The sequence below is a fragment of the Lipophrys pholis genome (genome assembly GCF_963383615.2).
Source record: "Lipophrys pholis genome assembly, chromosome: 17".
NCBI lineage: Eukaryota > Metazoa > Chordata > Actinopteri > Blenniiformes > Blenniidae > Lipophrys > Lipophrys pholis.
In genome coordinates this window covers 17,056,646-17,084,262 of record NC_137643.1, presented here as the reverse complement: position 1 = coordinate 17,084,262, position 27,617 = coordinate 17,056,646, and the positions used below count along the sequence as shown (strand labels likewise).

The following is a 27,617-nucleotide window of genomic DNA, read 5'->3' as shown; positions in this document are numbered from 1 at the left end:
ACATTAAAAAAAGCAAACAAAAGGCAGATAAAATGTGGGTGTGAATATAAAGATATATATATATTATAAATGTAGAGATTTGTACGTATAGAAGGACCTGAAGTACTTCGTAAACACTGAATAAAAAATGTAATTCTCCAAACAAATTCAAACATTTATACTTATCTCTTGTTTTTTCTCCTGCAGACTTGTTGGACGTCTCCAAGTACTCCCTGCTGTTCAACGCTCACCTGCAGGTGTGCGTGGACAGACAGATATTTCCCGTGGCGGTGGACACAGTGGACTTCATGCTCTCCAAGAAGCTGCTGGTTGGCGGCTCGCTGCTGCAGGTCGTCTTAAACAAGCTGGGCAGACAGAACCACTGGCTCCGGGCTCGCGAAGTCTTCCGCCGTAAGTATCGCTGTGATTTATCCAACGCTCCACTCGCAGCGCTCACTCGATATCACCCCGCCGCCGAGTCTGAAACCCGACGGGGGCTTGGATTATTCCGAAAAGCAACGGTAAGGGATTGAGGGAAGTTCCCACAAACTTTTTCGCCGCTGTGTGACCGGCAGGCGCTCTGAGCTTGGGGTACTACCCCGAAGTGTCTGCGCCTCCCGGGGTCATGGCGCTGACGGTCCCGTGCCGGCTCGAGGAGGTGGAGCTCGTCCTGGCCTTCGAGATATTCGTCACCGTCAACGCAACCGCCATCTTACACCCTGCAGACTCCTCTACGCTCACCATCACTCTCAAAAGGTAAACCGTGTGTGTGTGTGTGTCGACCCGTGTGAACCTGACGCTCTCGTCTCCTCCTGCAGGACTCAGAGCAACGAGAGCGACTACTTGTCCGCCGGCAGCCGCCTCCTCTCCGCCGCCTCCATCCCGCAGCCCAAACTCATCGTCCACTACAAAGCGGTCAACTCCTCTCGAGAGCAAGTGTTCACGCTGGACTCGCCCTCCGCTCAGCGCTGGCTGCGCAGCAACCACCTGTGGGCCCGCGACGTGTGGAAGCAGTGAGCCGCACGACACTTTTCCCCCAAAACAACCAATGAACGTCACATTTAGAAGATCCTGACATCAGAGATTTACACTTCCTGGTCATTCTGATAAGTTTGGAGTTGTGGAGTTTTCTTTCATCAATTTCTTCTTTGTTCTCGAGTTCCTTTAGCTTGTTTGTCCCTCAGTGCTTTGTGATTGTCAGTTAAAATTGTGTTAATTGTAAATAACATTTGGCTGTAAATCAAAATGTATTTATAACCGTCTTTGACAGTAATGTGCTACTGTCCAATAATTGTCATTAAAAAAAAAAAAAGCTCAATTTATGCCAGTTTCAGAACCTGCAGGTTACATTTTCTTTGTCACGAGTTTTTAGAGAAATTAAAAGTTGTGCTACAACAAATGTTTGGTTTCACTTGAGTTAAAACAGTCGGGAACAGGTTAAACCTGATGTAGCACCGTCAGTGTTTGTCCCTGAAATGGGCAGCGTCGTCACTTGTGCAGATGTATTTTTGGGGCAGGTTCACCAATGTGCATGAAGTTTGATAAAGCAGGTTTGAATGGACTCACAAGTAGAGTCACATTTCACACGTTTCAATGTGCCGACTCTTTTGAAGGTCCTTCCAGGTTGTCTTCAGTCTCCATCTCTTTTAGCTTCCACATCTTTCAGGGATTTCCTTTTTACGATTATTTTTCTAGGTCTGGCATAAAATATTTAGATTTCCTCAAGAGAGACTTGCTTCAGATGTACAACACCTGAAATGACCGAGTTTACAAATACAATTGTGTTCAGTCAATTAAAAATGCTGAGTCGTCCTTTAGAAAATACAGAATATTGTGATTTTATATATATATATAAGAAATTATATGGAGAGGATTTTTCTCAAATTGCTCAGTTTCATAGTCTTGAGCTCTAGTACTCGTAATTGAACATCAGCCTCAAGCCCTGCCCATACAAAGGCTCAATCTGACATCAGCTGGAGCACACCTCGTCCAAACTCTGGCTTTTCCTCATTGATTTTAGTTACAGATTAGCTCATTTTGGTCAGGTGACTACTCGGCATTCGCTCCTGTTACATGGACCATATATGAATCCAATTAAAATCTTGTCACGTAAACACTAATGTCTGATTAGACTGGCGCAGTAAATTAAAATCTGTTTTGATCGGAGTCGCTGTTTCCTCTTCATCTGATTACTTCCTAACGTTTAGTTTCTGGTGCATGTCGTTTACGTGATGCTGCAGGCTGCCACATCCTGCAAAAAAGCTTTTTGTCATTTTAAAGAAAAAACAAACTTTTCAGATGAACAGAAATAACAAAAGCACTTTCTCTCCGTCATGCGTTTCTCCATCATCACATCATTTTGTGGTTTTGGGAAGGGAAAGGCTTTGTCACTGTATGATTACTGCTGGTCCAAGCACAGGAATCTAAACTGTTGAGAAGAAGCGATGCGGTCATCCATGACTGGAACAGTGAAGCCTGCTTACTGGCACATCCATCAGGAGGTGAAGCATTTGGCAGAGTGTCGGTACCAAGTGTGACTCCGGGTGACCAAATGGTCTCCAAAGGCGTGACTGAGAACTGTGATGTATAGAAGTGAGTTGACATTTGTTACAAACTGTGCTTACTGCAGCAGTTTCTTGTTTGATTTCTCGCCTGCTCTGATTGCTGGCTGATTTTCGCTCATTTGAAAAAAATAAAGTGGTTGACGGCGTGCAAAGTTGGCTTCTGTGTGCAGTCACAGATCTGGAATATTGAGGCTGCAAGGCATTAAATCAACAAAGTTGCGCGAGGGAAGTTACCAGATTGTGCGCTGCAAGGAAAGAAAAACACTCAAAATAATAAATTCTGACTTGAAGCGCATCTGCTGTATGGTCTTATGACCACCAGAGGGCAGCAGTGTATCGTGGTATGAAAATCGGGTTTATCCAAGTTTAAAGAATCGATCAAATTTAATTCAGCACTCTTCATGAAGGTTAAAATTAAAAGTACTTCACAGGAAGACATGTGACAAAACACTGAAAGTGAAATGGAAAAGAATGATTATTAAAATTGGGAAAAAAAAAATAAGTGATGGAATAAACTTAAGATGGGTTAATAAGGCAAAACTTGTACTAAAACTAGAAAAGGTGGAATCGAGAAACAAAAATGGTGTAAAAGGAAATGTAGGAATAAGAGTAGTAGGATCAAGATATCTAAATAGCATGAGATAAATATACAACGAGGCAAAGTCGTGAAGATCTGAGTCGCCGTCAGTCACTTTAACTCACAGTGAACGTACGTATTATTCGTTCCACTACAGGACCATAAAGTGCCTTAAAAACTAATCAAATGTAATCCTGCTCTGTTCTACTCAACCTGAAGCACTCTGGCTGCAGATTTAGGAAGTACTTGGGCTGTTGTACAGGAACAAAATATATATATATATTTTTTTTTATTTGTATGTTTTAATTGATCAATAGTCTATCAGAGAGAAAAATGGACGCACCTATAGAACTGACGTTAAGGAATTTCCCTCTGGGGAATGATTAAGTTATTCTATTGTGTTTTTTTTCTGAGTGTTGAAGTTATAAATTAAGAGGATTGGAGGTAAATATTCAGAAAATAGATTTGAAATAACCATGATTTTTTTTATTAAATACTAGAAATCTTCTTTTTCCCCCACATTGATAGTAACTTGGCATTTCTAGGCCTTAAAAACTCTTGTGCAAATAAATCTTTGTATAGAACTGTAACTCTGTGTCTCGTACTCTGTCAGTTTACAAATGTGTTTTGATCAAATCTGGAAATCTGGAAAGATTATCCCCCAGATTTACCTGAAGTTATCTGCGTCACACTTTACTAACCACTTCTCCCGATACTGCACCTCAGGTCCTGTGACGAGCACGGAGAGAAATGAGATGAGCAGAACTACACAGGACAATGAGGGTGGGGGAGACTCCATGGCTTCTCGCCGAGGGAAGATCTTCATCTTTGTCAGGAGAAGTCGACCGCAGACGTAATAACGGTCTGTGGCGAAGCTTCTCGTGGTCCGGGGTCTGAAGACGTCGACAGGAATCTCACTGTGTGTCAGGATGCCGGTCGGTCAGATGACATGCCAGCATCAGGAAGCGGAGCAGCCGTCTGGGCATGTGTCATCCGGGGACAGACCCCCCCCCCCTCCCAACACAGGCCCGTTTGTGAGATTTCTTTTTCTTCTTTTTTTTTTTTTTTGTGTTTCTTGGTGTCCTGACAAGCCCCCTTCTCTTTAAGTTCTTCACAGCTCCATTGGCTCCTCGCACTTTGTCTTGTCATCTCGGGATGTTAATGCGTGTGCTGCTTGGGACAATGGGGGGGCTTCTTCAGACTCAAAGAGCACAGTGAGTGTACAGCCAGCACCCCGAGGGGGCTTGTACAGTTCTGCATGAAAGCTGGGGTCTGTGAGACTGACCCGGACTGCCATTTTGAATTTATCACAGTGTTTTCTATATTTTATTTGACTTTAAACACTTGGTAAAGCTGCTGTAGATCAGAGGCCGTCACCTTCTGCAGGAGCGTCTCTTGAGCTTCCTTTAAAACTCTGAGACAAATGGAGCAACACTTGTGACCTGTGTCAAATAAAGTGAAGTGTCTCATATGATCCCTTTTAGATAACACCACTCCTTTTGATTAGTTTTCTCCACACGCTGACACAGCGAATTGCAAACAATGAACAGAACCTTTCATTTGAACCGCACTTAAATCTATTTACTTTCCTCGTTATTTAACATGTATACAGTCTAACGGTTTAACAATATTAAACTGAATTGTTTCTGCATTTGGTCAGGATATAAGACCTAGTTGATATCTTTTGACTTGTTTTTAGTCTCTATATGCAAAAATAATTTGATTATAGTAATTCCTAGTTTTTTCATCTAATATCCTATGTTGTTTTACACTAAATTATTTTTATGTTTTGAATCACCTTTAGTATGAATTGGATAATTTGCAGTGGGCTGATTGGCAACTTTCTGACAGTCTGCATATTATCTGTCATCAATAGCAACGAAATATGAAAAGCAGAGACTAGAGAACCTTTTGATTGAAAAAACTAAAAAAGCTAATGTACGATGTGTATTGACTTCCTGTTCAATCTTTACAACAATAGAAATAAAAATGTGAGTGAAAAACCGTTTTTGTCAATGGAGTCTGAGAAATTAGAGCAATGTACTTTATTCACACACGACCATCTCACATTGGGACCGTTGCAAGTTTGATTCCCAATCTCCCAATGTCGACATCTCAAATTATCCTTGAGGAGACTAAAATATGGATTTAGCACCTTACATGGCAGCCCGCTGGGGCTGCTTGAGTTGGGAAATAAAAGTTTATTACAGAACAAATATTGAAAATAAGATTTGATACAGTTCACTTCATCGATGAGATTATACATATGAGAATAAAAATAAATAGGAAATCATAAAATAGAATAGAAATACTTTATTCATGTCAAATATGAAATATAATAGAATGTACAACTTTTACTTTACAAACTTTTTTTTTTTTTTTTATCTATTGTGGATTTTTAACGTGATATTCATGCACGCGCCTTGTCAATCATAATCGTCCTCACTCGCGCGTGGCCATCCCTCGTACGTACGCGCGCGTACGTGACCACCGTCGGGAGCGCGCGCCAGGCGCACGCCCCCCTCTCCTCCCCGAAGGCGGAAGTGAGTCCATTTTTTCCCCCTCAGTCGGATGAGAGCGGCTCGAGAAGCTGCAGCCGGAGTCACACGCGCCCAGCAGAGCGCACGCCTTACGTTAATGCGATTGTTTATCCGCCGCAATAGTAAACAACGGCGACAACAGCCGCCGAGCGAGGGACGCGACTGAGCTCCGGACGACGGTTTGCACCGAGTTTTCTTCTCCCCCGGTGCGGGACGCCGTCTCTCCTGTCGGGGGGGAGAGAGGAAAAAAAACCTCGCTGCGCATTCCTCCACGCAGAGAGCCGCGGAGCAGCCGACCCTCCGGCTGGCGGCGGCCTCTTCATGAGGCGGCATTCATCCACCGCATGACTTCTCCGAGACTCGCCGTGGCTGGGTGCTGACCCCCTCCCCCCCTCCTCCTCCTCCTCCTCCTCCGGAGACCCTCATCGCCGGATCGCTGCTTTGATGAATAATTTACGGTCTCTCGGTCCGAAGCTCGCGCTGCGACGACCCGACGACCCGCCGGCTGCGCCCGACGCCGCCTGCACGGACCCCGATGGTGGACTAGAGGGAGGAAGCACAACCGCCTAAATTACACGGGAGAAGATAAATTTGGTTTTAAAAAGAAAAGGCAGCCCGGTGCTGTTCCGTAGCGCGGAGCCGTGTAGTCATGTTGCTGAGCCGGTGGGGGAGGAGAGAAGCAGCCTCGACCAGCCAGTGTCACTTCACTTGGGAATTAATCTTGTGAGTTCAACAAACCACCATCAGATAACTTTTTTTTTTTTTACATATATATGAAAAACAAAATCTCCCTTTAAACTCTAAATGCGTCGTTGTATAATTTCTTGACAAATCTTCCCAAAAAGCCTCACACATTTGACCTAATAAGTGTTTTTCCTTATTATTACCTCAGAAACTCTTGTTTTGAAGAACTGTCTACCTCTTTGTTTTGGATCAAGCTAGAACTGTATGCACAGAGATATCCAAGCTGATTAGCACCGTTTTCACTGTTGACTTCGAAGAACTTATGAATCTACCTCAAACGCCTCAGTATCTTCTGGACAACTCAACGGTCCCTCGATGAATACCTCAGTCTCTGAGCCACACGTGTTGTAAAGTGAGCCTTGTTTCGGTCACAGCCTCAGATGGCTTCCTTTCCAGACTCCGACCTGCAGACGTGCCCGCTCTGCAAGGAGCTGTGCGGCTCCTCAGCTCCCATCTCCTCCAGCTCCTCTACCTCATCTTCTTCCTCGCACACCTCAACCTCCTCCAGCCAGACCACCAAGAGGCTCCACGTCCTGCCCTGCCTGCACGCCTTCTGCAGGCAGTGTATCGAAGGCCAGCGGAGTCCCGGAGACCCGCTGAAGCTGCGGTGTCCCACCTGCGACCAGAAGGTCTCCATCTCCGAGGCCGGGGTGGACTCCCTGCCGTCCTCCAACTTCCTCTTCAGCAACCTGCTGGACGTGGTGGTGAGCTCGGAGGAGCAGATCCAGAACAAGAATGGCCACCACCCCCATCGGGGAGGCTTGGGCGTGGGCTCCTCTGGCTTCCATCACCCCCACGGGGGCCTGTTACACACACACCACCTCGGTGAGCCCCAGTGCAGCTCCTGCGACGAGGAGAACCCGGCCACGTCCCACTGCCTCGACTGCCAGGAGTACCTCTGCGACAACTGTGTGCGGGCGCACCAGCGGGTGCGGCTGACCAAGGACCACTTTATCGAGCGCCTGGGGGAGAACCTCCACCTCAGCCGGGTCAACGCCAACAGCAACTCGGGTCAGTCGGGCGTGTCTGTGTCTCTCGCCCAGTCCCTGCAGAACAACTTCGCCTTGCTGTCCCTCTTCCAAGATCGCATGAGCTTCTGCCAGCACCACGACAACGAGGTGAGAATACACAGGGTGCATTCATATTGAACTCTAAAAGGCTATTTATCCCGTGTTTTTTTGGGACGGGGAGGGGGATTTGCATCTGAGCTGCGCACACGAGCCCCCCTGCACAGACATTCATGCACACTCCTATAGTGTAATAGCATTATGTGTGTAGCATAGAACCATACTGGGGGCCATATGGCCTCAGGTTCAAAGGGAGCCGAGTGGCTCTTCACCTAGTTCCCTGGAGACGGATAGGCACGTGTGTTGAGCCGGATTTTCACACACACACCGAGACCCCCATATGCACACACACTCATAGCCATAGACACACGCAGAGTCTGGTTAATCTGTACCACACCATCCACTCGGGGCAGAGAGAGGCCCCCCGTAGTAACGGCACACATGTTTCTCTGACTGTTAGAAGTCTGATGCATGGACATATTGTGGAGATCTACATTTTGTCTGTTAATGGGAAAGACAAGCTGGAATCCTAAAGGGGATTGCAATGCAAAGCGTAATCTGGCTGAAGTAAACTACAAAGGCCTGCAGAGCAGGAAACCAGCTTTTTCTCGGTTTAGTCATATGGTCAGGAAGAATAACAAATAGCACTAGTAGGAGGTATTGGAATGTCATTTTTGTACCACTTCTGGTTTTTGTTGAGCAGCCTAAAGCAGTTCTTCCTGCTGTGGGTGAATACACTTTTTGGCCCCACGAACACGAATAAACAACCCTGCTCTTCAAAGGGGTCCCGCATGTGTGATCGGTTGTGCTTTCTGGCATGTCAGTAAATCAAACTATTAAATTAGCTGCAAATTGAAGGCGCCGTGAACTTTTTCCACAAAGCCAATAAAAGACATGGGTTATATATCGATCTATAAAGTTACAGCAGTTCGTGTAGCCCCGCTGCCTGTACCAGCAGTAAAACGCTGCAGGACGCTCATTCCAGTCCAATGCAACTTTGTTTCTAAAGCACATTTAAAGACGACCAATGTGCCGTACGAAGAATAAATGAGACGCAAAAGTGCACAGTTCACACATTTACATAAAATGAATTAAAAGATACGGACAATGCACTAAACACACATACTTATAACCAATTAAAAGGGCTAAAAACCATGGCTGATATGATTTACATGAAAAAAAGATGTGTAAAATCTGCATAGAATAAAGTCAACAGCTCACATGGTGTCGAAGGCCTAAGAGAAAAGGTGGGTTTTAAAAACAGAGAGAACATTGCAAAAAATACTGTCAGTACTGCCAGCGTGTAAAGACTTGGTTTGGAGTCCAAGAGATTTGGTGAAGAAGCAAATAAAATCATGCGTATCAATGTTTCATAGACCAAACATGGGAGTAAAACCTGCTTTAGGTTTAGTTTATTCATATTGAAGGCGCTGGATCATTTGGGGTTCGGGTTAGGCATTGTTTTGTGTGTGTAAAGACGATCGGAATATTATTTATTCTCTTAGTTCAGAAAAAAAAGAGTACTGATAAATTCACTGGAAGTGCAGAAAAGAATGAATGAACAGCGAATGAGAGAAGCAGTCTTGTGGTCTTGCAGGTCAATGAATATTGTGAAGCAGTTGATTCATGGATAAATGGACATGGCCCAGATTCAGCTCTGGCCTCTGTGAACCAGCTCGTGTCATAAACTTGCAGTTTGTTTGTACTCGGCACGGCCACATCCAACCTTTTGTTAAAGAAGAAAGTGGGAGTGCACCAATGGAGGAAGCAAATCGGAAGAAGGGGCTGTTACATAGTTTTAGGCAGCGAGCCGTCATTCGGACGGTCAATTTTTAGAAAAGACGGCCAAAAGAAATAGTGGACATGTTGCTCAAAGCCATCTAAAATGTGTGTACAATGGCCATCACTAGTTGTCACGTCAAATTTTTCCTGAATTCATCTTTTTTTGCCAAAATATAGCGAACTATCGGCTCGTGTATACAACGCACAACTGACTTCCGATTTTGTATTCCGCCCAGTAACGAGCAACATGATTGGTCAATTGATACCATGTGGTCTATACCTTTTGAAAGGTGGCCTCTGATTGGTTTGTAATTCTCTGACTCATCCTGGTGCGTTCAAACACTAAAGCAGAGAGGAGGGTTTTCCTTTCCAGGATGCCGAAGATGTATATCTGCAGAATCCACACAGGTGATAATAATTATATGGACCAATGATCTGTCTAATTTTTCACTTCCAAAATAAAATGAGCGAAGGAAATATATATTACCCTTAGAAGTGAAATCCCCCCCCCCCCCCCCCCCCGGAAAAAATTTTGGACACCCATAATTGTTGGATGGACACCCAAAACGCCAATTTCTACGTAAAACCATGGGCTGTTGCTACCCAAAGATATTAACTAATAACACATTTATTACAGGTTTATTTTGTGCAAAACTGACCTGTACGCTCACTTGTCCTATAAAAGATATAGAAAGAAAATATTACAGCAGAGCGCCTCAAACATGGGGCCTTCGGAGGCGCTGTGAAACTGTCTGTTTGCTCCTCACCTACGTACATTGTGTGTATTCCAGAGGCCTAATGTGTCGAAACGCCTGGTCTCGTATCTGTGTTTGCGTTGAGTAACTCCTAAGGCTTTGTCAGCCTTGGGAGGGGAAAGGAGCTGGCATATTACACCTTGTGTATGTGTGAACAGCTCATTCTGAGTGGGTGCTAAGAGGTGCACTGAGCAACATTAAAGTCGTCGCTGCTGTTGCAGATTACATCCTTACATTTGTGTGGAGAAATCGCCCGGCAAAGCCTCCGCTTATCTAAGAGGGATGTTTGTTTTCAAGCTCATGGCATCTTATTTTATTCTACTTACTTAATTCTTTTGCTGAGCAAATGTGATCCAACCCCACCCCCACCCCACAACCACTGCCAGTAAATAGGTAGGTTCAGTTTTCCAGTAAAGGCTTCGTTTCCCACTCCCTCTCTCACTGCGCTCCAGCCCTGGGGGAGGGAATGACACAGGAGAAGACGAGCTAGGCTTTCTTTACCTTCTGAGCAGCGAAGCAAGCGGAGCCATTGTCGCTTCGTCCATCTCCCGAGTCTCTCGTCAATTGAAAATCATGCATGTGGTTAGCTGGGGCCTGTTTGCACGTATCACCCTATTTGCATTTGCTGACCGCATGTCGAGGTGTCGGCGTGTTTGGTTCGTCGCGGTGTCGCAATTTCTCAGTTTGCGTTCTTTCAAAGCCCGATGACTTGTTTTCCTTCTGTATGAAAGATTGCGAATGTGTGTCAAGCGATGGTCCTGTAACTCTGATGCACCACAAAAGGATGAAAAAAAAAAATAGCAGTAGTTAAAATTCTTTTGCATTTTTCCCCTATAAAATACATTTAAAAAGAAACATACAATTTCCACATATCTACATGCATGTGTGCACGTTTATACACACTTATCCAGACCAATACATGGGGGGGGGGGGGGAAAGCCAGTGAGATTTTAGTGAAAAGTAAATGTCATAATTAGGAATAATTTAAAAAAAAATAAAAATAAAATTTGAATCAAATTACAAAAGGAGAGTAAAACCTGTTTCATATCAGTAAATCTATCTAAACCAGAGGTGTCAAACTCATTTTAGTTCAGGAGCCACAACTTCATCTTGAGTGAGCCCGACCTCTAAAATTGTACCATAATAACCTTCAAATTTAATTTGTTCTTTGTTGTGGTGTAAACAAAGTATAACATGATTGAAATGTCTATATTTTCACTCAATCAAATAATCACTCCCGGACATGAGCAGTGTCAAACATAAAGCCAATTTTAACGTTGCAAAATACAGTGAAATGTCCAAAAGAAACCTCTCCTGTAGCTGGTTGTTTTACAAAATCACCCCGACCACGTGGCTTCGAGGCAAATTTGATAGCAAGGAGGGAGCCAGCTGGCAGCATCGGCGATATCGCAGCTTGGTTTGGTCGTGTCCACAAGAAAAGCTTCTGGCAGACTGATTTTGGTCTTATGTTTGACACCCCTGTTCTAAAGCCATGACGGGTGACTATCTAAAGAGGTAAGATGTACTTCAATTAGAAAAAATACATTATAAATTGTAAAGCACTGGATGAAGAGCTGAGTTTCACAGATATAAAGTATGTCCGCCTGTCTCTGTTAGACTTGAGCTCAGGTGTGTTTTTTCCCAGGCGGACTTGGTAATGATAAGAAAGATTTGATGAGCTGTAAAGTTCCCACTAAAAGTTTCTATCAAGTTTTTCCTCTCCGTAATATTGCTCATAGACGTCTGTCAAGGCATTTCCTCTCACGCGAGGCGGGAATATTCATGGGAGTCTGGCACTCAGCTGGCTGTCAGCTGTACTTTTTTTTTTTTTCTTTCTTTCTTCTTGTGTATTCAGGTGCAGCTCCCTAACAGAGGACTGGAGGCGCTGCGCCCGCTTTTATCCCGGCTAGTTCTTGAAGCCTTGCTCAGTGTGGCGGGCCCCTCCTCTCCCTCTTAACATCATGAGAATACTTGTGCGTTACAGAGCCGTGTTTATTTCTAGGAGCCGTGGTCCTCTTCCCCTCTGCAGTGTTATGTAAGCCGAGCCGGGATTTCAGTGTAGAATCTTCACTGTCCATTATCTGCACGACTTTCCAACCGCATGGTGCCTCACTTCGGTGTGTGTACGGGTTGTTCTTGCTAGTAAAATGGACTTACTTTTCAAAATCACCTTCAAACTCTAGAGGAATGTTGATAGTGTGTAAAAAAACAAAACAAAAACTTTAACTTCGTCTGCTGAAGTGGAAATTTTTTTCATTTTTTACTCTTCTGACGCTGTGTGAATATCACATTTATTTGTTTTGGCTTGAGTTTTCCCCCTCTGTGGTGCGTGTGCACATATATCCGTAATTGTTAATTCAATTGGAGGGGTCGTTTGGGCTTCGAAGAATCCAGAAATTGTAGAAGCTCGTTGACTGCCAGCTGATGGAAGAGGAGAAAGGAGAGAGAAAACCCTCTGGTGAATGGGAGAGTTTCAGGTGGCGGATAAAGCCCCCTGAGGGCAGCTGCACGCCGATAAGACTATGTGGGGTGTGTGTGTGTGTGTGTGTGTGGGCACGCGGGCGAATATGTTGGCCTACTTAAGCAGCATAAATGTCAGTTGTTGCTCATCTGGAGCGGGCAGAGAGTGTCCCGTGCTGCGCGTGTGTGTGTGTGAAGTGGAAATGGAAAATTGGATTACATCATCGGACTGCCCTCTGCTTGCTGTGATGTCACACTCCGACATGCGAACGCACACCGAGGTCCGTCCGAGAGGCGGCTAATGATATGATAATCCCTGCAAAATGTCACTCTGCGCTCAGATTAAATTGTCGTCGCCATGGCTACCAGCCTGCTTGGCCACGTGTAGCAACACACACAAACAGTCATTATGCAGCCGGGAGGGTGGGGGTTGTGGGGGTTGTGGATCAACAGAGTGGTTGCTGGGCTTTGAGTACCTAAAATGTATGGCGTTATAAGGACGTGGCGGAGTTGAACTAATCAGTTTGGCGTCCAGTTTGTGTCGCCCGTGGGAGACGGCGGAGACGTTGCGACAGCGCTGGGAGGTCCGGCAACTTCGTCCCCAGATTGTGGCACATTTCCACACTTTTGCATGCAAATTGTCGCATTTTACGGCTCCATTACCCAGCTCAAAGGCTTAGAGGACGTGTCTGCTTGGTCTCGCAACCCCCACCTCCTAAGTTTCTCTCTCCCCCGCTCCGGAGCCCGCTAGCCGAGAATGTTTGTAAGGAAACCTAACCCAACGCCGACGCTGATACAAGGCCAGAGGAATTCCTGTAACTTGAGTTTATACCTCCTGGGTTGGCTCTTTCCCCTCTCTCCCTCTCTCGCCCTGTCTCCTGCGAACGCACGGGGTATTTCCTCCGTCCACTGCTGCCTTTCTCATCAGCCCTCTGTGTTGTGTCACAGACAATGGACTTTATAGATGCAGAAAGTCTCAACATGATTTAGCAGCTGTTGCTCTTGCGGGGCGAGTGATAACATTTCATCACTCCTGGAAGTTTCTGCGATTGTGCAGCAGCATTTCTCTTTTTACCAAGAGCATCTCCCATCTGTAGGTAGTTATCCTCTGAAGAGGATTTTTTGTGTGTGTGTGTGTGTGTGTGTGTGTGTTTCCACTCGGCCAGCAGAGTTGGATTATATGAAGTTGACTTCCAGGGTTTTAATGTGCAACATGTGCCCAGTAATTACAGCACATTCCCTGTTTCCTGTGTGTTGTGAGTGCGTTTCATGTTGGTTGAAGGGGAGAGTACATGTGTGTATGTATATATATATATATTTGTGTGTGTGCCCGAGCTTTGATGTCCATTTGATGACTTTGGGCCATATAAATTTAATGGATAGAAAGGAAGGCATTTATCACATTCTCTCTGACAACAAGGATTTAAAACTCATTCAGAGGCTGGACCTGCTACTTCCTACTCAGTGGTTGGGCCCAAATGGGGTTTTAATTGGCCATTATTTGACCTCACTCGACGGGATTGTGCTGTTAACACATTGGACTTTAAAGCTCTCGGCCCCGTTTAGGAGACACTGCACAGCTTCCAGTCGCGATGTGTCCATTATAAACGTATGTTTCAATCTGGGGCCAGGACCGCGCTGGTTTGTTGGTGGTCATGCTGGATGCTCAGGTTAGACCTGATTCGCTTCCTCTCATTACATCCTTTGTCTGATTTCTGCCGAAAACGTGTTCTGACGCAGCTGCTTTGTTGGAAATGCTGGTACCTGTAAACTTCCTGCAGCACTGAACCAGGTGGGCTTGAGCCGTCTCAGTTTAACTCTTTATTGTCCAAGTGATGATGGTATTTGGTATTTATTGCACTTGTGCCGTAAATTGACGACAACTTGTTTCGCATGACTGTATAATCCTTCACTCTTTTAGATAAAGGATTTACTGCTATATTTGTTTTGTTAAAGCATCTCTTCCTCCCAGTGAGAGCAATGATTTATTTAAAAAAATATATATATTTAGATATATAGATAATGTCAGATTTAGTTTTAACTTACTTGCATAACTCATTACAACCTTCACAGTAGACTTGGCGGTTTCTATACCCCCTCCTGCCACAACTGGGATTCGAACCAGTGTTCCAAATGCTCAACTCCAATATGCCACTGCAAAAAAAAAAAATCCTAAAACCAAAACTATATTAACATGTTGAATTAAAAAAATAAGAATTTAAGACTTTAATTTATGCGTCGGTGTGCTTTGAATTTCAAATGCTGCTCTCTAACGGACTTTAGGTTTTATAATTTTGTCAGACAACTTTGGTATAAAATGGTTAACAATGGTAAAGCCTCCATAACCTGCAGTGTGTGATCAGGCCTGTGATAAGAGTCCAACCTGAGGACACTGAAAGCTTTGTGAGCCCGTTAAAGAGAAGTCTTGCGGTTGTGGGTTAAAGATCATTAAATCCGCTGCTTGTTATTGACTCTGGTGTCAGAATAACCAAGAATAGCGGGTTTGTTTGTGCACATTCATGCGCTTTTTGTTGCACGTCGTGCCTCTCGGGTTTCTCCTTCACCTTCTCATTGTTGTTCACCTCCTCCTCCTCTTGGCCTGGTTTTTATCTCGCCCATCTTCCCCACCCTTTCACTTCCTTCTCTTTTTTTTTTCTTTCCTTCTACTCCCCTGCTCTGTGCGCTGCTCTAGAATTTAACACACAACAGTCGGTCACATGCTCTCTGGGTAAGGAGGCCAGCTGACTGTGGTTTGTTTTTCCTCCTCTGCTCGCCCGGCGCCGGCCAATCAGGCCGCCGGCTGGCGGCCACCGCCCCCATTTCGTCTGCGGCAGGATTTCAAAACACGGGCAGGAGTGTCCATCCCATCAAGGTGGTGGGGGCGGGGTCGCCACAAGACGGTGGAGCGGCAGCCGAGGAGGAAAAAAACCCCCAACAAATCTATGTGAACAAGATGTGGGGAATGTTTGGAAAAGACGAGTCTGTGTCTGTGATTCCCATAGAAGGAGCTTTTGTCTGGCAGATGGTTTTCCTGGGATTGCTGGGAATGTCTGGATCAGGTATTCCACAGATTATCCAGCCTGGAAATACCAGACTGGCTTAAAGCTGCTGCTGTCTGTTTAGCCTTTTAGAAGTGACCCCAGCAGCCCCGCCTCTCCTTCATATCCCCCGAGTGGAACACATGCTGAAGTCAGCTTCCTCAAAGCTTAACAATCTCGCTTTTTCTGCACAGTGAGAAATACTTTCCTGCAGCTGGTTTTCTTTTCTTTTTTTAAACTCCCATCTTCCTCTTAAGCGCTCGCTAATATTTCTGTCTGAGTGGGAAGTTTGTTATGCTAAACTTAAAGCCTCGCCGACACCTGCTTCTTCCCCGAGTGCTGAAACTGGGTGTGTTGGAGTCGTGCGTTTATCATCAAATACCTGACATAGCTTCAGCGTTTCTGCATCAGCCGAGATGCAGCAGATGTCCTGCAGGGAGCTTAAATAAAGAGGCTGAATTTCTTTTAAAATGCTCAACACTATTTACAAAATTACTTTGAAGCATTTATTTATAGACGCACATTACGATCTCTTCCACACATAATTTATTTTTTGGAATACTCTGCAATTTTGTGTTTCAGGTGAAAAATCGAGCAAAATACTTATAAAAAACACAATTAAGTGATTTATACGATGGATGCCTTATTTGAAATAGAGTTCTGAGCCGTTCTTTAAACAAATAGAAATAGATGTATTTACAAATATTACAACACAGTGAAAGATGTTACTGAAGTTGGATACAGTAAAATGATGCAAACATGTAAGCGGATATAAACAAAAAGACAGGAATAGGTGAATTACTAAATAAGCACTGTGTGTGTGTGCATGTGTGTATATATTTATACTAAGAAAATAACATGTGCATATAGAGCAAATATTTATATATTAGTGCTCAGTTATCATGCATAATAATGTGTGTTTAGAACCTTGTTTTAAAATAAATCCCAGTGCTTAATGAAGTGTGTCTTTGATGTGGGGAAAATGTGTTTTGGCACAGTTTGTGTAAATCTATCGATAAAAGATAAGTGCGCATGCAGATTTTCTATTATTTTGCCTGGTAATATATTCACGAAGAGCATTTAATATTAACTCCAGACCCTTAAAACCAATGATAGTCAACAGGCGCGTTTCAGATTTAAAATGGAAAAGCAGATTTTTCTAAATGCGTTTGATTCAAGCCAGCAGACGTCTGACATCAGCCTGCAGGAATGCGTTGGCCTGCACGCGTACCTCGCTGACCCTTCTTGTTTCTGCCTGTTGACAGGTTGTAGAAGAAAGAGTTCATGGGCCCGAGGCACTGACACACATTATGAAAAACAGCAGTGTTTCCCACAGATTGAGAATTTACCTCCTGGTTGCAGATGGTGAGGCAGCGGACTGCTGCAGGTTTAGTCGAGGGAGCAACGCCGATGATTTTAGGAAGTTTTAAATTCAGAACAATGATGACATTGTGAGAAATGCGTTCCCAGCTTGAGCACAAATAACTTGAGAATTGGAGGTGTGAGTCTGCTGATCTCGGCTCCCGAGTGTCGCGGCGTTGGATTTGGATGCGAGTATGTGGGTTTGGTTTTGCGAGAGGGACGTGCCCTCACGGCTCTCTGTGTTTTTCTGGCACCGCAGTGTGACATTACATGGCCCTCGTCCCTTCCCCCCTCGCTCCGTCGCTCGCTCCGTCTCGGCTGTGCACGCAGGCAGCGAGTGCTGCACGGAGCGATTCTACTGGCTGGCTGAGTCGGTGCCCTCTCCCCCAGTTCCCAGTGCCTCGGAGGGGAGGGCAGGCGGGGAGGAAAGGGGGCCAATCCTGCTGCTGGGTGAATACAAAGCCATGCAGCTCACAGCCTCCATGCATTAGTGCCATTTCCCCCAGGATCTCACCGTGGGGCTTTTATCTAGCTAGTGTGTGGCCTCTGTCTCGTGTCATTTAGACAACCTGGGATCAAATAAAGGAATGCTTTTTTTTTTTTTTTTTTTTTGTCCTGTTATAATAATAACATTCATGAACTTCTGCAAGTATTTGAATAAAAGATGATTGATTTTGTTAACACCACTTACAGTGTCCTCATAGTGTGTTTTAGATTAACCATAACACTTGACGTTTTTGAATGCACACTTGAAAGGGCTTTTGATGGCCACGATGTGGAAAACACAAAAGGATTCAAGACATTCACCCAATATTCATTCATAAATTTTGAACCTTTAACCTGAATCGCATTCACAAGGACTCTCGATAGACGAATCTGCTCAAAATGAGTGCAAGTGTGTTGTGGAGTAACCATGACGATCATGATCACCCTTCTCACATGTGGTTCTATTGGGAATAATATTGTCAAAACACAAAGCTTCTGGAAAGAGTTCCAGAAGCTCATGGTTACATGGACTAAAATCAAACTGAGTAAATGCTGACCCGATTAAATTTGCACCATATGAACACTTCAGTGTGACCGCGTACACACGCCAGTGCTACTTTGCTCACGCCATCTTTCTCAAAAACAAAGTAACCCATGCCACATCACGCAAAAAAAAAGCAACCCATCCTGATTGTATTTTGAACTAAGAGAATTTTTCTTTGTTGCTTTTTACCCAAAACATTAATAAAGTGTAATCACTGTTGTTGATTCTCTTTTTGACACTGGCAGTGCACTCACAGTGCAAAGCATTATGGGATTGCCCCATTGAAATGAATCGGGTCACATCTTGCTGTATATAAACAGGCACGACATTCCGATTACTTCTTTCAGTGTTCAGGGAAACGGGACAATCCAATCTGAGAATCGGAAAGAATTCAATCAGATTGACAAAAAAGTGACCATGCAAAAGCAGCTACTGTTAACTGGAAAATACAAAGTCGAACAAAACAGCATTGTAGTAAGAAATGGAGATTAAAGTATTATTTAATTAAAAAAAAACATCAACTGGATATTTGATGGGATCCATTAAAATCCAACCATTTGTTTCAGCGTCATTTGAAAGCAGAAATGGGCCCCAAATGATTTGGCATCCTTTCTGCTTGTGATTGGGGGTGTGTCTGAGTGTGGATTCAAAATGGAGATGCGTAATGGGAAGAGGGGAGACGGAGAAACATCCGGTGCACTAATGAAATACAATAACTCACTTCCCCTCCCCGATGTAGCTGAGCCGAGCTGCTCAGTTGATTCCTGCTTCCTTCTCTTTCCATCTTGGATATGTGGAGCGTCATAAATGTGCTGTGATGGTGAGTCGCCTCAGCCCCAAGGCGTCCCACCCCGGCGTAAACTGAGGTATTTACTACAGCGTTGGCACGGCACCACGCCTATCCCCCGTCTTTTTAGGACACCCCCTCCCCCAATGTCTACCTCTTGGGTCTTTGTGTGTGAAGGTATCTACTGTGACTCCTCAGTAATAACTGTAGCAGCTGTATCAGGAGCCATTACTGCAAATTATGACTGTTTGTGATGCATTTCTGTTTTTGAAAAATTGGTTGCCAATTTCTTAAAGCTGGGTGAGTTATGAGCTCACAGAGACAGTTAAGAGAGGAGGAACAGGACACTTCAATGCAGACCTCTGGGAAGAGCCTGTATCCTGTGGCGGTCAATAATATTGACCGCCGTTCCAAGAGGCTGGTGTGTTATGTAATCTACAACCTTGGATGGATGGATGTGTGTGTGTGTGTGTGTGTGTGTGTGTGTGTGTGTGTGTGTGTGTGTGTGTGTGTGTGTGTGTGTGTGTGTGTGTGTGTGTGTGTGTGTGTGTGTGTGTGTGTGTGTGTGTGTGTGTGTGTGTGTGTGTGTGTGTGTGTGTGTGTGTGTGTGTGTGTGTGTGTGTGTGTGTGTGTGTGTGTGTGTGTGTGTGTGTGTGTGTGTGTGTGTGTGTGTTTCCCCCTCGAGGATTGGTTGAGATGTTGATGACACATAAGCGGCAGACGGCATTAAAAATATCCGAGTTGTCTTGCGTCTCTTTGTTAAACGAAACAGGGTGCTGTTGTTTTTTTTTTTTCTCGCATAGAAGTCCTTTGTCCTCCTGATGCTCCACATACACACATGTTGACATTAAACATGAGATAACACAGTCATGAGAAGTCATTGATTCCTGAATGGCCCATTTAAACCTCATGGGTAATATAGATGTTCAAGTCAATTGAGATTTTTTTTTTTCTTTCCTGCTGTTGATCAGGTTAGTGTTCCGTATGCGTGGTCCGAATGTGATTTATTTTTGTTGTGTCACATGGTGATGAGATGAGGTGACGTCTCCAAGGATGTAAACTGTGGCTGAGGGATGAATCTGGGATAATTGCTTTGGTTTTCCCGTGTTTGAGAGAGAGAGAGAGAGAGAGAGAGGGGTGTGATCCTGCACAGTCATTGCTTGGATATACTCGACTACAATGTGAGCAGCCACCATATTTGCTCACAACCGCTCATTGATATCTAAAGACGATTTATCGCGGTTGTTTGAGGCTGCTAATTAGCCGAGCCACCACGGGCTAAAGTGGCAGAACTTCTGCTTTTGGTTCGGACCAATCAACGAGCCGTGTTTCTTCTTTACTTCCTCTCTTGCCAGTGTTTGTTTCGGGCAACAGCGCCCCCAAACCAGCAGCTGTTGTATTTGCGTGGCTTTTTTCAGGCCGTTTGATCCAGTCCCAAAAGTGCTGCTTGAACACCACCTGAACTAAATGAAGGTGTGAAATCATAATGGATCTTAAATATATATAGATATATATATATATCTATATATACACACATAAAAAAAAGTAGTGACCATGACTGTACATGTTGGTTTTAAACACAGGCTGAAATTGTCCAGTAAGTCCTATTGTGTTGTAATATGGTGCTACAAGATTTTCAGTAAGAATTTTGTCCCATTTGGAAACAATTTAAGGCTGATGATGGTAAACTATCACACCTTTGGTCCATTTCACACATCCCATAAGATTCCAAAAACATAAACGATACAAATCTTAATTTTTCATTATTATTCTTTAATATTTATATTTTCTTATCTTGTGTTCAATGTGGAGCTGCTGTGATAACAAAATTCCCCTATTTGGATTAATAAACTGATCTCTTGAAACGGTAGACAGTAAAAGAATTTTGGTCCATGCTAATGGAGGTGGATAAATCTCTGTTAACCAACACAACAAACCCATGGACGGTGTTTTTAATTTAGCTTTTTCTCCCTCATTGGAGCTGCTCCCTCCATTGGAGGATCCTGCTGATTTCGGTCTCCGGGAGTTATAATGAGTCAAGCATTCATCAAAAGCCATCCTGTGTGCCCCATCAATCTGCCTGTCCCTCGGCCCTTCATCCTCCTCCGTCACCTTCCTCCTCCGCTCTTAGCCAGCTGCATTCCTCGCCTTTGTGTGTCCCGTCCCCCAGGAATTTGGGAGATGTGGACGGGGGAGGGACGGGAGGGCACTGAGTGACGGGTGTTGGGAAAAGGACTCAAGGGGGGGTATCCTGTAGTCAGAAAGGAGGAGGAGGAAGTCCGATAAAGGGGGTGGGTGCGTGCGCGTGTGACTCATTAGATTATCCCGCTCCCTCGGGAATCCACCAATATTGATGGATTGATTGCAGCCCCATCCCCATCCACTCAAGTCTCCTGCCATTGGAGGCCATTGATCCCGCGTCTCTTTGGTATATGATGCCCAGTGCATATTTAATTAACCTTCCATTACAACCAATCAGCTTCCTGACAGGGACTTTAAAGCAAAGCTCAGTTTTTTTAGCTGGAAACCTTAAATGACATTTCCCCCTCAGTGTCCCCCCTGGGATGTTTCTACCAATCAGGATTGCTGCCAATATTACAGTTTCCTGCTATATACATGGATATCTTAGAAGTGTTGTAGATCATTTCATCTTTAAAGCCGCAGCAGAATATTAAGTAAAACTGAAGCTCTCAGTCAGTAGCTGTATTGCAAGTTCTGAAATGTGAAATGGGACTAAAATCCCTTTATGGCCGTCATCCTCAGATGGTGAAGGATTTTCTGGAATGGTTATTGATCGGGTTTTGTTGGCCTTTAGGCCCTTTTTGTTTCTCCTGGCACAGTGTTTTGGAGGAGAAATGCTCTCTGGGGTGTTGAGGCCTACGTGAGCCTCCCTGGGAACACATGCATATGGATGACTTGTTTATCATTCATGGTCTTTTCTCTTTAATTAGCTGTGTGTGTGTGTGTGTGTGTGTGTGTGCGCGCGCATGCGTGTGTGCATGTGTTAGAAAGGCAGAGGGCAACACTTAACTTGCTGATTAATTTATTCATGCTGCTGGTCTCACTTCATCAACCTTTGTTGACTCACAAGAGTAAACACAGCGGCTTTCTAAGAGCTGAGTCACAGAGGAAGGTGGTTAAAAAAAATCCTTATGTGGGTAAAATGTACGGATCTGAAGTGTTTCAAGCAAATTTCAAACCCAGAAAAATCTATAGTTTTAATCAAGGTAACAGCCCGTTTCATTAGGTCGCCTGTCAATAGGCACTGTAAAGAAAAATATAGCAAAGCTACTGACACTCGGATGGTAATAGTGGCTTTTTAATCCTTTTTATGGACGTCGAAATGTCAAGACATGCAAAGAAAAAGAGCTTCTGCCTCTTTTTTTTTTTTTTTCCAGAAGAAACTTAAATATCTCCTGGTTCTTTAATATTACTGTGATGTTTTGATGGTACAATGTTGGTGATTCAATTTACTTATTGTTTGTCCATGGGCGCAAAACACAGAACCTCTGATTGCTCCAGATGGAGGTCGAGCACCTTGCATGGCAGATATCACTGTGAGTGTGTTAGTGAATGGGTTAATTGAACAGTTTAAAGCCAGTTGACACTCCAGAAGGAGGGAAATACACTAAATTGTAAAGTCTAATTACTGAAAACCTCATGTTATAAAGATGTGACTGTTTTGGGGACCAAGATATTGATGATAAAGGTGCTGTTGTTGTAATTTCTATACTTTCTAGAGAGAAGCGATGGCTGTATAATATTCTAATATGAAGTATACCATACGTTTGCGGAGGTTTGTGATGGCAATTTTGATAAATTAGCAAACATCTAACTATATGATTTGCTTTGGGATTTGTATTTTTAAATGTTTTCTTTGCTTGATTTATGTGCTTCTCATTTCCAGTTTGTTGTTGCCAGATATGAAATAATGTGGGAAAATTGAAGGAAAAGGTTGTATTTCTCCATTTGACTGGTCAAATATGTTGATCAACAGTGAATGTTACTGTAGTTATAACAAACATTTTGCATATATCCTTTTAGTTACAATTGGCATGTCAAATAATGTCAACAAGTCAGGAATATAGAGGTCAATATGGTGGTTACTGCTCACATGATTCCACTCTACAACACAATGCTAGAATATTCAGTCTCGAGTTGTTTGGGCCTAAATTATATATCGACTGTGTCTCCTCAGGTGTTCCTGTTTTTCTGTGAAACCTGCTCGGTGCCCATCTGCAGGGAGTGCAGCGTGGGCCGCCACATGGGTCACACCTTCGCCTACCTGCAGGACGCCGTGCAGGACTGCAGAGCCATCACCATCCAGCTCCTGGCTGACGCCCAGCAGGGACGCCAGGCCGTGCAGGTGAGACCAGAAGCTTCTCAAACTAATGCAGCGGTGCTGCAATCAACATCCAAGTGTTACACGGTGTATAAAGATGGAAAGATATGTTGTTTGAGATTACATGCAGACAAAATGGTCCTTTCTGGTGCCTCGTTTTCAAGTGGAAATGCTAAACTTTCTGAAAGCGCAACTTTTTGAAAATGGGTCCCAATGTGGAACTTTTCGAAAGTGCTCCATCCCTGTCTCCATAGATGGAGGATAGTGCAAATTTTCTGAAATGCTTTTACTTCGCATGTGCAGCACCGCCTTCGTAAATAGTTCTTCTGCACATGCGTGAATAGATAAACAATAACAACAATGTCGGCCTCCAGGATGTCATGACTGTCAGTCCATATTCCCCTGGGACTTGGTAGTTTTATAGTTGAGTCACGTGGAATAACAATCCCACTTCGTCCTCTGTCCGTATGAATGTCCGTGTACTCCCATTGCTAATGTTTATAGTTTATTGTGTTCTGCATGCATGCGTGTGTGTTTTCATTACAAAACCGAACAGCACTCACTTGTGGTCTTAAATGAGAACCACATCAGACATCGTATTCAAAACATTGCCATGTAAACACAAAACATTCCTGAAATGAAAATGCAAATATTAAGCGTTTTTACTTGAATTATTGTTGTAAACTGGGCCCTAACACAGAGCAACAGACCAAACACCTCCTGGAACAGGGTGACATTCACTATTTTTTTGATTGCCCTTTTTTTTTTTTTTTAGTCGGTTGCCCTGTACCTGTTTTATACACCAACCTTAGATTTAGCCAAGTGTCTAGTTCATGAGTTGTTCGACATTCGTCACTATTTTACAGGAGAAATGTCAACATACACTAATTAGATATGAAAATGTTCTAACTATACATTACAAAAATGATTGGGGGCACAATGATCCCAAAAACAAGAGAAAATGTTTCAAAAGGTTCTCGTGACAAAAAGACCGTCGTAAAGATGAAGGCATGTAAATCCAGCCACATTCATTTCTCAGTGAGGCTGGCCGCGAGGGTGAGGTGAGCAGCTGTGCCTCCCACATCGTCCCTCAGTTATTAGAGTCCATCAGCTTAAATGTGTTTGAGAGTGACCAGTCCGTGGCTGCTGGGAAGCCCGAGGTTAGAGGTGTCCAGCTGGCCCTTGAAAAAAAGAAGGGGGTGGGTCACTCGGGATGAGCTCTGGCTGAGGGGGCAGGGCTGAAGGTCAAAGGGGAGGAGGTGTGGAGATGAGGCTGGGGGAGGGTGGGTGAGGTATTTAAAGGATTTCAGAAAAAGGAAAACTCCCTCTTTAATGCTCTCCACCTATTCAGTCAGTCACTCTCCCACCAGCTTCTGAGACTGGCTTTTATTATACCGTGACACATTCATGAGTACAAAATGACCTCAGCAGTTTCTTTGATGGCCTAAAGAAAACACTTGTTAATTATCTTAAATGCAAACACTGTTTTTACCCGCTATTACGTCGTTTTTTTTTTTGTAGGTTTCTCAATTATTCTACCATGAGTTCAAGTTTGGTAAAGCATGTTGCATTTGCTTGTTTTGTCCTTAAATGTGCTTCGGGACAGAAGGTGTGTGCCATATAAAGTCTGACCTTGGACCGTGTTTGGACTTTGGACATGCCTGGCTTAGGGAAAAGATAAATATTGATTGATAATGATTGGGTCCAACTCAAAATTCATGGTAAATAAACTCATTAGGGCTTTACTCATAAATGTGTTTTCATGTTCCTCTATTTGAAATGTCTTTAGGCAAAGTGAATAAGGGCTGATTAGCTTTTTAACACTTTTGTACAGATATACCTCTGACTTTGTGTGTTTAGGCTTCAGTACAAGTTTCTTGTTTTTATCTAAAAACATAAAAAAACAGCATTAAACCCTCTATTCACATTTTTTTAAACTTTTAACTTTAAAGACCTGTTGAAATGAACATATTTTACTTTTCTCTTGTCTCTTTGGACTATTTGTTTGCATATTTCTTTATCCTTGCCAGATATTTCTTATTGATGTATTGTCAAGTTCTTTCTTTTCTCTTCTGGTATAACAAAGTGTAATGTCTGATTCCTCCCACACTTGTGGTCGCATCGAGTGTCTACTCTACAAACACTTTAAATATCTACTCAAGCGTTGTGGGGTGCGAAAATGTCAGTATAATCAGGATAGTTTTCAAAAGGAAATGCTGAACAAGTAGTTTAATGAGACCACAGCAACTTTAATGTCCTTGTATTAAGGACCGGCCCACCTTTACAGCATCATCTCGTGTTCATACTGCTTTGACCCAAGTTTAGAGTTTTTTAAGGTGAGAAGCGTGAATTTGTAGAGTTGAGTGTGATTACTCTATTGATAACTCAATTTGGTGTGTGTGTGTGTGTGTGTGTGTGTGTGTGTGTGTGTGTGTGTGTGTGTGTGTGTGTGTGTGTGTGTGTGTGTGTGTGTGTGTGTGTGTGTGTGTGTGTGTGTGTGTGTGTGTGTGTGTGTGTGTGTGTGTGTGTGTGTGTGTGTGTGTGTGTGTGTGTGTGTGGACTCCTGGTGATTGCATTAATGCAACCTTAAGGGTGTAGCTGTAGAAGAAGAGGTTATGTTCACTAGGGACACACATGACGAGTCGTCTAAATGGTTGAACGTCCTCTCACTTGTTAGCAACAGAAATATCAATCTATTAGTGTTTTAGGCTGTTAGTGTTGGCTGCTGATTAACTGTGATTCACCTTCCTGCCACTAGTTGGAGCTTCAGAGAGCTGCTGTGGCTTCAGACAGCTGTTAACCCTTTCTGAGTAAACTGCAAGCTTAAAACAGCATCATGGGAAATAAAGTGGTGTCATCTCGCTACGCCAGCACAGTTTCTCTGAATGTTTGTCTAGATTATAAAAATAAAGTAAGTGTAGGCTGTCGGAGAAAAAAAAAAAAAAAAACATTGCATGTAATGGCCTCACAACAACATCCACTCAAACATGTTCGTTAATTAACCTGCTGAATGGCGATAGCTGGCCACACATGCTAGTTGGATTTTGTTTAGGGATTTTTTTTCCACCCTGTTCATCATAACAATAATCTCTGCAAGATTGAATTCATCTTTATTTATTTGAAGGCAACAGCTTCAGGAATTTGGTGTGTTAAGCCTGAATACATTTTATAATCGGATATAATTGTTGAACATTGGGTTTTTCAGCTACTTGGCTGTAGATTTTGTTTTCTGGGCAATCTCCAGTTTTTGTAGACTAGCTCGCTGCATGGATTGCATTCAGTAACATCCTTTTAAGATACTGTAGGTTTAAAAAAAAGATTCTAATCATTTCAGCCTTTGGCACTTCCATATTTGCTATTCGTTATTTATTTACAACAAGGTAACAAAGCGCACAAACAGGTTGTGGTTGCTGACTTTAAAGAGATAAATAGGCGTCTTTCTTTTTTTTTTTTTTTTTAAAGCTTTGAGGTCACACCTGGCCAGAGGGAGTGGGACACACCCGTGTTATCCAGTTTGCCTTGAAGGTGGGGCTGTGTTGTTGTGACCTTGGTAAATACCCAAAACATGAAACACTACCTCTTCCACTGAGGTCGTATGACTTGCTGGCATGTACGGTCTCCTCGGCAGAGCATGCGCCTCACCTATCTGTTTCTCAGCCTGACCTTTGTCTGACCGAGTCATACTTTGTATCTTAATGGAAGGGTACTTGTGTCACGCTGGCTGTTCTGCAAATGCTAAGATATCACAACACACACAAGGTTGAAAATAAAATCGGACACACACACACACACACAAACCGGGAATCAACACCAGCATACGTGCAGCCGAGTCAAAAGATCCAGCGCCTACCATCTGGCAGTGTGTGTGTGTCCACTTCTGTCCAGGTCGCCATGGGAGTAAATGCTGACGCCAGATAATATGTAAACACACCCACACACACGTACGCCTCGTCCCCCTGAGGTAGGAAATTTCCGCCGACTCTACAGCCATTATCTCCTTCGACCTCTGACCCCGGGCTTGTGACCTCCTGGTTGGCCAGAGCTCTTTGCCTCCACAGTGTGTGATTGGCTCGTTGGACTCTCTTTGTGCTTCAAGCTGTGCACCTCTGGGGATGTGATAGACAATTGAGATGGATCATGAGACACAGAAGGTAGAAAATTGACGAAGGTATGAAAATAAGGGGAAGAAAACTCAAACATGTGACCATGAAGACAAACGTCTTCTCTCCACTGTATTGCTAGTAGTCCTCCCCCGATCCCTGCAGGATTTCCTTGCCTCTGTTTCTTGAATGGGGGGTGGGGGCTGATATAGATGACCCTTTAGGCAAAAGAGAGAAGGACCCTGCTGCCAGGTTTTGTTCCTGCCGTGGGGGTGGGGCCGATGTGTCTTAAGACAGAGGTTGCAGATCACGACCTGTAGAGGTTTAGGTGACCTTTGCTCCCTGCAGCCAATATCACAAAGGAAGCGTTATCCCACCTCCCCTTCGTCCCTGTGAGGTCCGGCTCACACGGTGACCCCCCCCAGCAAACCAGCCTGAGGGAAAGCCTGATAAAACTCTGTGGGGGGGGGGGTGTTGGCAAGAAAGACAA

At 43.9% G+C, this 27,617-nt stretch overlaps 1 protein-coding gene across 1 annotated transcript in view; it reads left to right on the top strand.

Moving 5' to 3' along the window:
* Positions 1-6,784: 6,784 nt before the first annotated feature.
* trim71 (tripartite motif containing 71, E3 ubiquitin protein ligase) overlaps positions 6,785-27,617 on the top strand; it is a gene marked incomplete at both ends in the record, with an annotated part of 28,153 nt that continues 7,320 nt past the window's right edge. Inside the window, 2 exons of the mRNA XM_080484980.1 lie at positions 6,785-7,522; positions 22,884-23,051. Of these exons, the coding sequence (XP_080341106.1) occupies positions 6,785-7,522; positions 22,884-23,051 (906 nt within the window). The remainder of the gene's footprint in view (positions 7,523-22,883; positions 23,052-27,617) is intronic.